The sequence below is a fragment of the Asparagus officinalis genome, chromosome 10 (genome assembly GCF_001876935.1).
Source record: "Asparagus officinalis chromosome 10, Aspof.V1, whole genome shotgun sequence".
Classification (NCBI taxonomy): domain Eukaryota; kingdom Viridiplantae; phylum Streptophyta; class Magnoliopsida; order Asparagales; family Asparagaceae; genus Asparagus; species Asparagus officinalis.
The window spans coordinates 6,091,459-6,108,249 of record NC_033803.1 but is presented as its reverse complement, the minus strand read 5'-3'; the positions used below and the strand labels follow the sequence as shown (position 1 = coordinate 6,108,249).

Genomic DNA, 16,791 nt, shown 5'->3' with positions numbered 1-16,791 from the left:
ACGAGGTTCGGCAACTGCCTACGTCCTCGGGAGCCACACAGATAATTTCTTATTTAATCTAACAAGAATCTCTAAACTGAGATTCCTCAAACAAACACTGTAGCTATAGTGTTAATACCCACAATAAAATCCCCTCTTCTGTTTTCTCTCTCTTCTTAAATCCTTTCTTAATCTCCCCTCAAAACACTATTTGAGAGCTGGAGATCAAAAGTAAAATCGCTGCTGCGATTTCAAAAGAGGACCGAATGGGAACGCTGCTGCGTTAAGGCATCCGCCGCCAGAGAAAAATTCGGGGAGGAGGAGCAAAGCACCCTAGGGCATCAAAGGGGCTTTTTATAGCCGAAACATTGATGGGCTGGCGACAGCTTGTCGCCAGCGCACGAACGGACACGAGGGTCGGAGGCCAGAAATGCGAGCGTGGGCGCTGAACGCGGAGGTCGGAGCTCCAAACACCGAGGGTCGCGTTCGCTCTGTCGAGGGTCGCGTTCGCTCTGTCACCATCGCGTTCGCCAATCGAGCTCAACTGCTCGAGTTCGCCTGCGTCTTCCTGGAGCTCGTCGGAGCTCCTCCGCCGTCGTAGGTTGGTATCCACCCCCAACCTAACAATAACCCCTAAAATTAAGAGGGCTTTTATGATATTTTGCAAGTTACGGAAGGTTATGTAACAATCGTTTCTGATATCTAGCCTTTACTCTCACTTGTTAGTGATGGGGAAATGCTTGTATTTTTGCTGATCAAAGATTTTGATTAAGAGAGGATAAATGTATTGTTTTTGCATGTACGATTCTGTTGGGGATTCGAACAATCAATCGAACCCGTGTCCTTCATTGAAGTGGATATAGACCAATGTGGAAGACTGTAGCGTAGATCAGGTTATATAGAATCAATGACAAGCTCAGGTTCATAGACGCATCAAAGATTTACTTATTGCATTGTGTAGCATGATACGTAGGGAGCAGGGATCCAATGTACATGAAAATAATGTGTGCGTACATATACACAATAGGAGCAGTGTATGCTATGCTGGAGGAAGCATCCTATATGGGCGAATAAAGCACGAACAAAATGAGCTCTACTTCTCTTTTCGTTACGTTTAGTTGGGTTATTGATTGGGACAAGTTGGGGCTAAGTGGGATAATTGTTCCAATAGAACAATTTTATCCCTTTGGGATATTTTGAATGGTGTAAAGTGAAATAATTTAGGATAATGGGACAACTTAAAAATTTAATTTGACTATTCATGTGAGATAATTGATGACATGACTCCTTATTAAAATATAACATTTATAATAACCGTAATATACTATTAACATGTTCAATATTATTAACTACAAAATATTATTAAATAATATAATATATTACATAAAATATATACTAAATAATAAAAAGTAATATAATAATAATATAATTCTAATATTATAATATATGAAATAGTATTAACCAATATGTAATAATGATATATAATAATGTTATATTAGATAATATTGTATAATATTTTATTATCTTATATTATAATAGAATTTTATAATATAATATAATTAAAAATATATTATCTAATATAATACAATTAATATATATTAGATATTTAGTAAATTAGCACTTCAAAATTATCTCACTTTCCTCATGATTGTCCCAAAGTTAAGAATGATGCCATTTTTGGAGGTTGGGACAAAAAGTTTGTATAGAAGTGGGATAATTTTGAAAAAAGTGGGGTTAATTGTCCCAATCTCATTGTCCCAATAAATAACACCTTAAAGTAAAATATCAATCCTATTGTCCCAATAAATAACACCATAAAGTAAAGTTTTAAAAATTATCCCACTTACCCCAAAATTACACCAACCAATATTGTTCATTAGAAACCAACTCATTAATTAGAAGCCTCCCATCATATACTTCTTCGGAAAAGTCTTTCTATTGTTCATTAGAAACCAACTCATTAATTAGAAGCCTCCCATCATATACTTCTTCGGAAAAGTCTTTCCTTGGTCAATATTATCTTTCACTTTTTTAAATATCTTATTAGATCTTAATCTATCATAATCATAATTAAATCTTATCTTAATCCCACGTGAATTACCTATAGCTCAATAATTTTTAAAAAATAAGATTAATAAGTTACATAAAATATTACAACAATAACAAAAAAACCCCAAAAAGTTTCAAAAATTGCACAAAATACACTCAAATATTCAAACTTACACAAAACACTCTCACATATCAAAACTTAAAATAAAAAACATGAAATTTAGAAATTAACAGTATCCTCTAAAGAATTTAAAACTTATAATTAATGCCCACAACATTACAAAAATTATAAAAACACATTCAAAAGTTTAATTTATAAAAAAACACCCTCAAAACTTGTGAATAACATAGATAAATTCTAGAGATTACCATCAAACTTGAACATAGATTCTCCTTTCTCCATTATAAAAAGCTCTTTGTCGCATCAATTAAGCCTCAGGGATAATAGAGAAAGATAGTACATGAATTATTGTCAAAAAACTAAAAAATTATAAAAATTGCACAAAACACCCTCAATAATTTAAAATTACACAAAACATACTGACATTTCAAAGCTTAAAACAATAAACATAAAATCTGAAAATTAGTAGTAGCCCCCTAAAATTTAAAAATTACAATTAGCACCCTCGAAGTTTTAAAAATTGTAAAAACACCCTCAAAAGTTTAAAATTAAGAAACCATGAAATTTGAAAAATATATTGATAGATTAACATTTAATATCATTGTCTAAATAAAAGTAATTTTATATAATTTTACTCATAAGTTGGAGTATCAAAAATATGGAGGTATCATTAATTGATAGAAAACTAAATCACTTAAAATTGATCAAAGACTGTAATATAATAGCTTAGGAGGTATCATTAATTGATAGAAAACTAAATCACTTAAAATTGATCAAAGACTGTAATATAATAGCTTAGCATTAATTGATTATATTTTATAAACATTATTCTATGATGTTAGTAATAATCACAAGGTAAAAAAATATTCTCTGATGTTAATAATACTAGTATTTAGACCCGTGCAAAGCACGGTTTCTAAAAGATTTTGAACAAATATTGAACATGTGCAAAGTGAATCGAAGACGGGTACAATTTGCTCCTTCAAATATTGAACATGATTTCCAAGTATTTAGTCCATCCCATATAGGCATCAGAAACAATTTGTTTCTTCAAATTTAAAAATAGATTATGTTTCTCAGAAAATAATATTTCAACTTACTCCTAAGCTATAAGAACCAAATGTAAAAATAACAGCATTGGCCTCCTCAACCATCTGATCAGTATACCCTCTATGTCGAGTCAGTTGCTTCACCCACATTTTAACAATCTGAAATATTGCAAAATGTTTTAGTACCAAGAAGAAACAGATAGATAACACAATATTTACATTCATCAGGAAACAACTGGAACAAAAGTAAGAAAACATAAATATGCACGGGTCTCAATATTTACAGAAAATCTGATATTCAATTAATCTATGAAAAATCTATGTTTGAACTACACAACTTTTTAAGGCATGCCAAAAAAAATTAGTAATCGAGAGTGTACCAGGATCATACACCACTAAAACTTGAATATCGGATTCAAAATGCATGTCAATACATGTAATTATATCATAGAAAATCTAATGCTTAGAGCAACAGAATCGCTTGAGTCAATGCAAAAATGAATTGTATTACAAATAAATTATACCTGCTTTGCAAAGATCTACCTGCTTTGCAAGAGCACAAGCACGATCAGGTGAGTTCAATGCAAAACAAAATTATACCTGCTTTGCAAGAGCACAAACCAAGTCTGATCAGTGAGTTGGAGACAACCCACAGCAATGTCCTATACATAAAAAAGCTCATTTTTTAAGCTGATAATAGAAGTACTGCTAATCTTATGGGATAAAAAATAAACATAAAGCAGTTATTCTACACCCACCATACTGTCTGGAGTGCATAACACCCAAAAAAATCATGATGCACAATGATAACTCCACAACGTGAAGCAGATATATAGCTAAAGTTCGAATTCTTTGTCATTTATAAACATACAACATAAACAGTAAATTGTCACGAAAATACAAGAGAAAAACTTGGTTTAAAGAAGAAAGACATATTAGATAAATGGTGACAATGCATATAGATATAGATATGCTCCTTGAGAACATCAAATGAAGATGACCAATCCTAAGGTGGATGTTGAAGGAAGAGTTATATATGATAAAAAATAACAAATAAGATACATGGGTCAATTATGGGATGATAGATGGTCGATGACAGTAAAAGTAGGAATATCTTCGATATGTAGTAAACTACTGACCTGAGCAGATTTGTAGGCCAAGAGTGTGTTCTTAGCAGCCTCTTTCCTCTCAGCACCAGTTTTGAACTCAGCAAGGTACATGAAAATCATGTAAATAATTAGCAAAATTAACGCAGATAAAGTTGATAAGAGGCATATTCTCATGACTTTTTCCATATTCATATTCTGGAAAGAAAAAAAACATGTACTGTGAAATGTGAGTCATAATACCATAATTCCGTAAACATTTATCACTATAATTACAAAGAAAAAGCATCATCCTAATTTTACCATAAAGAAAAAACATCATCCTAATTTTACCATAAATCCCAAAGCTTTAAAATTCACTTGAAATAAAATTAAAAAATTTTAAAAATTCAAAATATCTCACATTACATGCCAAAGCTTTGCTTCAGGATCCACTATTAACTTAACCATCATCACAAATATCCATTAGAAGCAAAATTAAAGGGCAAAAAAAAAAAGAAATTGTTAATTCTCAATTGTAAAATACCTTAATAAGATAAGGTCTTGGGCAACGTCTTCATGAACTTTCTATGAATAACTACACATTCAAGAACTAAAATTTGAAATTGAGTCTTTGTAACAATTGTAAGTAAGCTTGTATTTAGTGTGAGAAAAGACGCAAGCATGCATATTTCTATACATTGTTATCAAATAGATAAATATTTAAAATAAAAAGATAAATAGTTAAAATTCTATCAACCCAACAAATATTAGCACAAAATATACAAAAAAAAATACTTAAAATTACTTTATTGATTTGGGAACCTTCATTTGTGTTGTATTTGTCAGGCGACTCCGATTTTGGCCCTTGACGATCTAATTAACATCCAAACAAATATACCCAATTAGAGAAAATAATAAAAAAATAATAGAAACTTCTACTTAAACTTAAAAGACAAAAATTAGTTGCTTAGATCTCAACTAAACAGCAGAAAACCAAACATGGCAAAATTTTTAGAGAGGGAGAGAGAGAGAGAATGTTACCGATTGAAGAGGAGGCGGCGGCGCTGGACTCGGTTGAGGATGGAGGAGATTTGATAGTGAGGAAATAGAAAAAGAAGGTTTCCGCCATGGATCATCGAATATTTGACGATTTAGGGCAGAAACCCCTCTGCTTGAGATAGGCTCCTCTTCCGTCATGGATCGTCGAATTATTTGACGATTTAGGGCAGAAACCCCTCTGCTTGAGATAGGCTCCTCTTCCGTCATGGATCGTCGAATATTTAACAATTTAGGGCAGAAAACTCTGGATCTCCGCGAGAATTGAGAAGATAGGGGCATTGAAAAGTTAGATTTTTTTATTGGGAAGAATTTGAAAGAAGAAAGGGGAGAGGAGAGGCTGGCTTTGGGTTTCGGTTTTAGGGGAAGGCGAGAGAAGACGTGGGAGTTTTTTTAGGAGAACGTGAGAGTTTTTTTGGCAGTTTTTATTAGAGAATGTGGGAACTTTTTTATTTTGTTGGTTGGTTATTCATTTTATTTTTTTCTTAGATCAGAACCTTAGGTTACTGTTCATTTTACTTTTTTTATTATTCTCCTTTAGTAATAAAGAAGTAGATTCTCGTATTCGACCTTGTGCTTCTCTGATTCTTCGAGAGGGACGTAGTATTTAACAAGCCGAGTCTTTCGTTGCCTATTTTGGAGCAAAATAAATCGAATCTGCAACAAAAAATTTAAAATAATAAGAAATTAAAACCCAATGGAAATTGCACCTCCGATCTTCAAAATGAGATCCTCTTCTTCTTTACCCTCCTGCGCCGTCGTGGAAAGGCGACCAAGGTTGAGGGTTTTCCTGGTAGAGGAGAGGGGGAGAGAGGGAGATCAAGGAAAGTTGAGGAGAGAGGAAAATAAAGATAAAGCAGAGAGAGATGTAGAAAGGAAAAGGAGAGGTAGTTTTATTTTTCTCCCCCCTTTCAAGTTGAGCCCTGTTCGTTTTTGAATTTTAAAAACAATTCAATGTTAATGAAAATTTTTACCCATATCCAAATTTAGATTTAAAAAGGACTCACCAGAGTTGGGCATTTAAGATTTTGTTGATGAAGGAGTTCATGATGCCCATGACCTTGCTCGAGACGCTGACATTGGGGTGGACATGCTTCAGGACCTTGAAGATGTAGATCTTGTACGTCTCCACGCTCCTCTTCACCCTCTTCTTCTTCTTCATCATCGTCTTGCTCTTGTCTACTCCTCCCGCTTCTTTTGATGGGATCCGCTTCACCGCCTTTGGCTTCTTGCCGACGCGAGATTTCTCCGCCTTGGGCTCCTCTTCGGCATCAGCGGCGGCGGCGACCTTTTTATCCGCGGGCTTCTTCTCGGCCTTGGGCGCCATTTTGAGAGGGTTTTTAAAATTTGGGGATTTTTTTCTTAGCCGGTGAAGGACGGAGAGAAGAGAGATGGGAGATCAAGGATAGGGGAGGAGAGAGTAAAATAAAGATCTCTCTGAGTATTTTTTTCCCCTTTCAAGTTGAGAATAGGTGTTTGTTTTTGAATTTTGAAAATCAACCTTGAAACTAGTTAAACAATACTTGAATTTTATTTTATTTTTTTAAAAAAATTAAATAAAAGTGATTATAATATAGGGGTGAGAGGAGAGAGAATTATGTAGCATGAACAGTAATTATCTGATTCTCTCATTTGTATAAAAGAATAGATTAAAATTTCAAACTAATATTTTGATATCTCTAATAGGTTTCTTTTTCACCCACCTTGTTTATCACCTTAATCTTGATATAATATGAATATATCTTCTCAACTCACTCAACATCAAATCCAAATTCTATACAAAATTTTTTTTCCACTCTTAATAACATCTTATTCATATTTCCTCAATCCAATATCATGTTCTCAAAATTAAATTCCAAGCACACGAGGGACAACTGGAGTAAGGGGTCGATGTTTTTGGGGCCATAGGGATTCCCTAAAATAAGATTGGTCAAGATTAGGATTGAAATAAGATCGGTCAAATTTAGGACTTGAGAATCAAGGTATTGAGAGTCAAAGGACATATTTCTGTAGAAGGAAAGCACCCTATTCTTACAAAAGTTGATGATAATTTGGGGTATTACACCCACCTTGACCCCGCCTTTTCCCCTCAGCCCTCTGTTCCTCCGTCTTCATGTTCTCTTAACCTACTGCCTTTGCTTCTTCTAAACCCTAGATCTTCAGTCACCCAACAACCAAACTCGACCCCCCACCTTCGAAACCCTCAATCCCACCTACCCAGCCTCCAGATCTGCCCCCTCTCACACCCCAGCCTCCCCTTAGATTCCGCCCCCAGCCATTCCGATCCAGTAAGCGCCATCGGTTAAGAGAACATGTCCTCCAGGCACCCGTCCGATCTTGCCATATCCAGTTCTCCGCCCAATGTCTCCAGGCAGCCTCCCTCCCGCTGCCTTCCATTCCACTCTTCGCCTACCTCTCCTATTAGACCCCAACCCCGTTCTCCCCAGTAGTCGCAGCCCCAAGCGCCGCCCCCAGCTGCCCGCCCTCCCCCGTTGTCCTCCGATCGGAGCTCTGGTTATGATCTTTCATGGAGGTCACCAATCCCTCGAATCAAGTCACAAGGAGAATCACAGCCAAACATGCTGCAGGTGTTCGACGCGAGGCCTTAAGGAGAATCGCCGAAAAGAATCTCAACGCCCTACCTCTTGATGGGTTCGATTATGCCTCCATTCCCGGTAGGAGTCTCAACGCCTGTCAGACTTTTGATGGTGTTGGATGATACGGCTTATGTTAACGTGAGTAATACACATACTCCATTGTTGCTTTTTATCAATGGATGCCAGGGGGAGCTGCCAAGAGAATTAGAATGGCTGAAATAAGTGATATCCACTAGAGATAAGGAAGACGTATACAATGGATAAATTCTTATCCTATGAAAAAATGTGGAACAAATGAGAGTTCTCAAATTTCATAAGCAAATATATGAGATTAGCTGATATTTGGAGAAGGTTCACATATGAAAGAAACGAACATGGAATAGAAAAAACAAGAATTATAGTTCTTCTATGTAAGGAAACAAGCTCAAACATGATATACTATTAGTCTGTCAGGTTTTGGATGGGAGGACTTACTACGTGCTGATTGGGTTCGTCGCATTGCTTGTTGGCATTGCGGGCCCATTGGTTTTGGATGGGAGGACTTACTACGTGCTGATGGCCACGACCGAAGGGTGTTTGGTTACGAGCACGAACAGAGGGTGCAAGGTCATCGGGGAGTCAGGTGGGGCCCAGAGTGTTGTGCTGAGGGATGGGATGACTAGGGCCCTGGCAGTGAGGTTTGTGCTTTGTGTGCAAGGCCATCGGGGCGTCACGTGTCATGTTTCATTGTTCAATTGATTATACTATGTGTTCTTGTGGTTTGGTTGTACTTAGATGAAAATTTAATAAAATGTATTGTGTCTATTTAGTGATTAATTTTGGTGTAATTTATTGCGATTGTATGTGAAATGTATTATGGCTGTCATGTGAATATGTACTTGCGATTGTATGTGAAATGTATTATGGCTGTCATGTGAATATGTACAAGTTCATTCAAATAGAACTTGATGTGCATAATAAACTGAAGATTATGTGAATATGTACAAGTTCATTCAAATAGAACTTGATGTGCATAATAAACTGAAGATTATATATAAATTATATGTATCAAAACCCGAACCTGTATCTTATGTTAATTTTAACTGTTACATGTTAACTTTCATCCTAATATGTTAACTTTAACTGTTACATGTTAACTTTCATCATTATATGTCAACTCTCTTCGTAACATGTTAACTTTCAGCTAAATATGTTAACTTTCATCATAATATGTTAACTTTCACTATTACATGTTAACTTTCTTCATAACAAGTTTTTTGAACTAAAATTTGATGTGTTTGAAAAACTGAAAGTCCCTCAAGATGATTTATATGGAGAGTTCTTATGCAAGCTATTGTTAATATCGAGAGTTCTATTTTTAAAAAATTCAGAAAGTTCTAACTGAAATGTTAACATGTAAAAAATGAGAAAGTTCTAAGATTGTAAGTCTAATTATTTCGCGTATTCAAGCAATATCAGCCGTAAGAATGTAAGAATTTTATTATGGTGAACGTTAACATGTTCAGTTGAAAGTTAACATGTTATGAAGAAAGTTATCATATTATGGTGAAAGTTAACATGTAATAGTGAAGGTTAACATATTATGATGAAAGTTAATATGTTCAGCTAACAGTTAACATGTTATAAAAAAAATAAACATATTATTATAAAAGTTAACATGTAATAGTGAAAGTTAACATATTATAATGAACGTTAACATGTTCAGCTGGAAAATTAACATGTTATGAGGAGAGTTAACATATAATGATAAAAATTAACATGTAATAGTTAAAGTTAACATAGAAAACAGGTCATGTTCTTGCTAATCATGTTCATGTTGAAACATAATAACCTGAAGGATATGTACAAATTATGTACAAGTGTATGAGATTTAATAGTGTATCATAACATGAAGATTATGTACATAATATGCATATATTATGTACACAATAGCCTTAATATTAAGTACATATTATGTACCATAATATTGAGGTTTTGATACACATAATTTATATATAATCTTCAGTTTATTGTGCACATCAAGTTCTATTTGAATGAACTTGTACATATTCACATGACAATCAAAATACATTGCACATACAATCACAAATAAATTACACCAAAATTGATCACTAAATAGACACAATACATTCCATTAAATTTTGATCCAAGTACAACCAAACCACAAGAAAACATAGTATAATCAGTTGAACAATGAAACACGACACGTTACAAGCAATTTTGGATTGCACTCCATTTGCTACAATATCCACATACTTCGTGCTTGATGCTTGAATAGTCTTTTGCACTCCATTTGCTCCAGATGCGTTAGTTCTGATTGCAACAATCTTTACACATGTTACCCAACCAATGACCAACATTATGTCATCCTATGTGCGTACATCCTTGTTAGCATCTATTGCAGAAATTAAGCAATCTAATTAGAGAACAAGAATATACAACATCTTTAAGACCCTCTCAAGTAAATTATATCATTCCAGTCATAAAATTTATCATTAGGCTGGTCCATTTTAGTATAATAGAACAACTAAAAGAAAAGGAAGTACTTTTCCTCAAGGTTGGTTGAAGACAAAGACAACATTATATTATTATAGAGTAATTTACTCATAAAGTACTTTTCCTCAAGGTTGGTTGAAGACAAAGACAACATTATATTATTATAGAGTAATTTACTCATAAAGCATTCAATTATGTTGTATAGTATACAAGACTGATTTCATAGATATACAATACCAACATGGATTTGCAGTAAGCTTTTGTAACTATTATTCACTCAAAAGTCATATCAACCTTGATAAAGTTCAAGAAATTACAAAATCCCTACAGAAATTCAATAACATACCGCTTGCTAACTTGACGGAAAATATCAACCAGTTAGTTATTCTTTAAATTAGCAAATCATGTCCACCAATGAGCCCAACTTCCTTTTCTTCTCTTCAAATAATAGTGCACTTAAGCATCACTGCGTGAATCAGACCATGTCTCCCTATGCTTCCCCTCACTACAGAACCAAGCACAAGGGTGCTCAGTGTACAATACTAACTGAACATTGTTATGAATTGGAGGGAAACCTAGAACTAGAAATATTAAACTGCTATTTCTCTAACGGTGATGAGAAAATAGGAAATAAATATATTACTTTTTTCTCTAGTCAAGATAACACATATAAACGGATCCATTTGTTGTAGCAAAAAGTGGGCTTCCCGTGATACTTAGTTAATTCAGTTGCATCAGCTGCTTAATGCAACTGAATTAAGCAGAAGTTCAGGACGTGGACTTCCCTGAGGCCTCTCAATGAATGCCATACGTGCATTATTCGCCATGTCATAAACTTTTACCCCTGCATCATTAGCCCAAGCAATAAGACCGGTCCTCCATTTGACCGCATGTGTTGGACCTTCTCCATCATGTAATACCTGAGACAACAACATATTTATGGTTGAATTTTAGAGCAGCAAATATTAAAATTTTTCCTTGTGTCAAGTCCACCAGATACCTGTTTAGAATAACCAATGCCAGGTTTTCGAATTCAAAAAAAGTTGACCAGCTAAACCACCAGCAACATATCTTCTTGATGATTTCCGTGAATAATCTGGGTCTAGAGCTAAAGTTTTCATTGGACGATAGTACTCAAATTTCAACTTTTCATCAGTAAAAAGGCTGCTAATTAATAACCACACACCGTAAATCAATCAACTAGTAAATATAACAAACTCAAGAAGATAACCTTACTGAAGAAAAGCTAAAAAGGAAACTCATTTGGGCATTTCATCAAACACCTACAACCCCCATCTCCTCCTCCCCCTCCTCAACCTCCCCCCACTTCCCATGGACATCCCACTCCTCATAATCCCTCTCGACCATCTTTGCCCCCTCCTCGTCCCCCAACCTCCGCAACCCCCTAACCAAAAACCCAAACAAGTACTCGTTCGGCATGCACCCACCTCAAATCAATCGACTAGTAAATATAACAAACTCAAACAGATAACCCCACTGAAGAAAACCTAAAAAACTCTCTTCATCAACCCATAAACCTCATTCGCCTCCCTTCCCATCCCCGCCCCCACCATCGCCTTCAGTAACCTCGCGAGCCCCCTCAAATCCTCCCCCTTCACCCCTCCCATTCCCCTCAACTCCCCCAAAACCCCCATCAAGAACCTGCCAATCTCGCCATCAAGGTCGCCGTTACTGTTGGTTCTTGACAGAGAGTTGAGGATGTCGGCGTAGAGGGAGAAGAGAGAAGAGAGAAGAGAGCGAGAGAGAAGGTAGTTTTGGGTTTTCGAAAATTGTTTCTCTCTATGCTACCTTGAAAATTTAAATAGGGGCTGAAAATAATGGCTTCATGTATTTGGAACTTTGGCACACAAAAAATAATACAGGGAGCTGGCCCAACTGGGTCACATCCCCTTTATTTTTTGGGGCCTTGACACATTTTTCCCTTGATTATATGTTGCTTCCTTAGGAAAAATATACGGTACCTTTTTTTTCCAAGGAATAGAGTCACAATTATATTTCATTGTTTGTTGGCAAGGAAGTAATAGTTGAGAGGAGGAGGAGGAGGGAGAGGGGGGAGGGGGTTAGGAGCAGGATAAGTTTTTTATAATGGAGTTTTATGCAAAAAAATCCCATCAATACTGGCCGGAATAGTAACTCCGGCCAAACTTAATGCCAATATGGCACCGGAGTTGAAAATTTATACCAATTTGACAACTTAAAAAAAATATACCAACTTGTCACCAAGCCTTAAGAAATTATACCAATCTGGCCATTTTGCCAGGTATATAGCGTCTATAATGCTTATAAAGTGCATTCAAAATATTGGGAGTTCTATTACAAATTCGAGTGGTTAGTATTTGCTACTTCCTGAGGTGATTACATTTAATCATTGAATATTTCTAAGTTGCAGGATTTTTGGCATATTTGGTTGGGGATTGATCTTCAACCAAGGTACAACTATCTTTGAGCGAACTACCCCTAATAACTTTGCCTTCGGAGCCGGCAACGAAGCTCCCATGGACAGCAGCAGTGCTTAAAGATTAAAAGGAGTTATTGGTGCGTTACATCCTCATACTAACCAAAAATACAAAAATGTGAAACGGAAATGCTTAGCTTGTGCATGTATTCTTGGAGAAAAAGAAGTGTTTTAGGGCTCTGGCCTTTGTTATTACTGTAACTTATGATGCGATTTCTTGTGTATACTACGTTTTGTTCTTCTGCCCTTTTTTGTTATTTATTTATGTGGTTCTATCTGTCCTCTTTCTTTTGTATTATCTTGTTAATTTAGAAGTCATGTACTTGATAACAATAAATTCTGCGTGCATATTTTGCAGAAGGAAAATGCCGAATGATAAGAGTAAACAGAGTTTTGTAGTCTTGCAAATACATGCTGGAAAATCTGTTCCAATTGTAAAAGGTGGTGAGCAGACAAAGATGGAGGAGGGTGAATTTTTTGCAATTGAGACTTTTGGTTCAACAAGTATATTGACTGCTCAACCGTGTAATGTAATGTTTGTGTATATATATTATATAAGAAGGGGAATTTTTCTCATATAACTGTTCATGTAGTTTATAATAATTACATAGCTAAGTTAATATGTCGAAGACAATGCATCCAAGAGAATCATGTGACTTCAAACTCATTAATGCTATTACATCTTTCATTTTGTAGGCAAATGATATGTTAGAGAAGACCTTGAGTGAAGCCATTACATGAAGAACTTTGATGCTGACCATGTACCATTAAGGTTGCCTCGAGCTAAGCAACTACTTGGAACAATTAACAAACACTTTTCGACTTTGGCCTGTTGCCGGCGTTACCTAGACCGCGTTGGAGAGACAAAGTACCTAATGGCGCTGAAGAACTTGTGCGATGCTGGCATTGTTCAGGTATGTATTGCTGCTTTTGTTTTCAATTATTCAGCAAAGAGTATATATTTATTCCAACTATAGGAATTGTACCACATCATTGTCAAGAAGAGGAGAGAAATCCCAACTTGATAAGAATACACATTAATCTCTAATTATAATATAATATAACCACTACATTTAATACTTATAATAATACTATAATAATATAAACTAAATATTATAACATTTTATTTACAATATATTTTATTATAATTAATATATAATATATTAATATGTTTAATACTAATGTTATAATGAGTCAAACTAGTGCTGACCAAAAATATTTAACATGGTGTTTTGAAGGCATTTTAATATTTTATTATAATTAATATATAATATATTAATATGTTTAATACTAATGTTATAATGAGTCAAACTAGTGCTGACCAAAAATATTTAACATGGTGTTTTGAAGGCATTTTAAGGGAAAAATACAACACCATGGTGTTTTTTTACAAAAACATGATAAGAAAAACATCATGGTATCCAAACGAAGCTAATCATAGACAATGAAGTCCAATTTCTTCCTTTACAAACAAAAGAAATAAAAAGTCACATGGATGCTCAAACTTAGAAGGCTGTTTAAGTATCAGTTCATGGTTAATAAATCATAAATAAACAAATAGGAAGCTGCTCGCTTCCAAGTTCATTAAACCCCTCTAATTAAATTAAGTTCAGGTTGTAAGAAAACTAAACAATAATATGTAGGCAAATGATATGTCAAAGGAAAAACAAGCAATCGACAAATTTCCTACTTACGATCGGAGGAGGAAGCGGCTCGGGCCCCATCTCCATTCTCAGGAACCCTAGAATTTGTCAAAATTGGGGAAATTTTCGAGCGAGATTTGGGGAATTTAGACAAAAGGGGGAGTTTTTGAGGGCCTAGGGTTTTGAAGCGAGGATAAAAATTGGGGAATTGGGCGGTATTTGAAAGGAGTGAGGCGCCATCGAATCGATTTCGATTTGGGATTCGGTTTTCGTTCTCGCGCTTTTTTTCCTCCCAGCGGGCTGGTTGAATTAAACGCCCGTCCGGGATTCGATCAACGGTTGAGATTGGGCTCTAGTATGAGTGAGGGTGTTAGATCAACCGTTGGTTTTGATTTGGTATGTGATGCGGATTAGGATTGAGCTTCGGACTCGACTTGGGTGGGATTTCTAACTTGGACGCTTCCGTTCGCCTCCTAAAGTTACTAGGGAATTGGGCCATTGGCATGTGGGATGCGGGTACAAATTTATTTAATTATATGATTAATTTTACATTTTCATGTAATAATGGTTTAATGCTAATTTAATTTATGCAAGTTTATTATGGAGCTCTGCATAGAAAATGTATCTTAAACTGCTATTTAACAAATAAATTCATCCTTCAACCCAATTTTGTTGAGTAGTTTTCAAATTGAAGATAATTTAATTAAAGTAAGTGATTAAAATAAAAAAGGAAAATAAAGATATATATATATTACAATTTAATTTAATGTGTGTTGTCATTTCATGATTTAGAATGTTCTAGAATTAGAAAGGATAGAAGACAAGAAATAAAGTAAATGTTTCTATTAGAAAAGAACAAAATTAATGATATGAATTCCTATTCTCATGTCATAGTTTATAATCTTTTAGAAATAATATACGAAAAGAAAGAAAAGAGGGGAAAATTTTCCCTTATAAACTTATTGTTTTACCCTCCAAGTTACAATATGAATGAGAAAAATGTCCACCGCTCATACAATTTTCGCTACCATCATGTTTTACCCTCCAAGTTACAATATGAATGAGAAAAATGTCCACCGCTCATACAATTTTCGCTACCATCACTATGTTCATTATATGGTAGTATAGATATTAGAAAAATGTCCACCGCTCATACAATTTTCGCTACCATCACTATGTTCATTATATGGTAGTATAGATATTGACATTTACTAGCGACATCAGTCAAAATATAAAACCTGGATTCTGAAATTGAAGAATCTTAACTTTAAATATGATCTACTTCTTTTAAAAAATGTTATACTTTTTGTTACCCACGTGATGAATGTAAATCATTTGAAATATTATTTTAAGGTAGTTCATGCATATGAGGTCGCATATAACAGTTATAATTAATAAAATAATAATATATTTTAAAATTCAAAATTTTTATATTTGGATTAATATTATCCATTGTTTTGAATACTATGAATAATATCCTAGCTTAGCTCAGATACTTTCTCCACTCTAACTGATTTATTGCTTACATTTATTTGATAGATGATGGAAGTAAGTAGCTTTTAAAAATGAATTTTATGGTAATATTTTTGGATTATAGAGCGTAGAATCATCTTTTAACTTAGTTAATGATAGAATTTTGAACTTTACCAGTTTTAAAAATAAAGGTGATAATAAAACAACCTTCTGAATATAATGGAACTCTAATTGGATCCCTTCATATTCGGTTTCCTTTTTATATTAAACAATAAATAATATAGATGAGTCTATCTAATATTTGTTTCTTAACTTTCTTTTGATTCTTTTTTCCTCCTTAGGTATTATCCGTATTTTTTTTCTTTCAAATTCTACTGTTTTAGTAAAATATGAAAATAAATTATTTTGTAGTGTGCTCACTGTTTCGTATAATTGCATGAGATTTTGAAAATGTGATATAACTTGTCGTTGCTGGACTGCTAGTGAATCTAGGGGTTAGCTTGTTTCCATGGACTCACAACCACAAGAACTCCACTGAAAAGGAGTGGATACTATAATAGTTACTTAGCTTGTTTCCATGGACTCACAACCACAAGAACTCCACTGAAAAGGAGTGGATACTATAATAGTTACTTTGCCAAAATGGGTATGCAAACCGTCAGTACGGTCGGTATTGATTTTTTTTCCCAAATCGAACCGAACATAATTAGATACAAAATCGAACAAAACCGAATCAAGTCGATTCAGTGCAGTCCGATTTAGTT

At 34.6% G+C, this 16,791-nt stretch overlaps 1 protein-coding gene and 3 long non-coding RNA genes across 6 annotated transcripts; 1 reads left to right on the top strand and 3 right to left on the bottom strand.

Moving 5' to 3' along the window:
- LOC109826969 lies at positions 3,239 to 5,489 on the bottom strand. Of its 2 annotated transcripts, XR_002243315.1 has the most exons (5): positions 5,328 to 5,489; positions 5,092 to 5,159; positions 4,338 to 4,881; positions 3,723 to 3,860; positions 3,242 to 3,357 (listed from the first exon to the last, which is right to left on the bottom strand). It is a non-coding gene; the product is annotated as an uncharacterized LOC109826969 (long non-coding RNA). The 2 variants fall into 2 exon arrangements; XR_002243314.1 differs by having other exon boundaries at positions 3,239 to 3,357; positions 4,338 to 5,159.
- Positions 6,346 to 6,669, bottom strand: LOC109826389 (histone H2B.1-like). The gene has a single exon (XM_020393422.1). It carries the CDS (start codon positions 6,667 to 6,669, stop codon positions 6,346 to 6,348), a length of 324 nt encoding a protein of 107 aa, XP_020249011.1.
- LOC109826971 lies at positions 7,762 to 8,751 on the top strand. Its single transcript, XR_002243318.1, has 2 exons — positions 7,762 to 8,077; positions 8,393 to 8,751. It is a non-coding gene; the product is annotated as an uncharacterized LOC109826971 (long non-coding RNA).
- Positions 10,861 to 14,966, bottom strand: LOC109826970. Of its 2 annotated transcripts, XR_002243317.1 has the most exons (3): positions 14,606 to 14,966; positions 11,436 to 11,599; positions 10,861 to 11,355 (listed from the first exon to the last, which is right to left on the bottom strand). It is a non-coding gene; the product is annotated as an uncharacterized LOC109826970 (long non-coding RNA). The 2 variants fall into 2 exon arrangements; XR_002243316.1 differs by lacking the exon at positions 14,606 to 14,966 and having other exon boundaries at positions 11,436 to 11,747.

What these genes read in the sequence shown, in the direction of transcription:
- LOC109826389 (XM_020393422.1), bottom strand. Translation starts at nt 6,669, where the DNA reads ATGGCGCCCAAGGCCGAGAAGAAGCCCGCGGATAAAAAGGTCGCCGCC.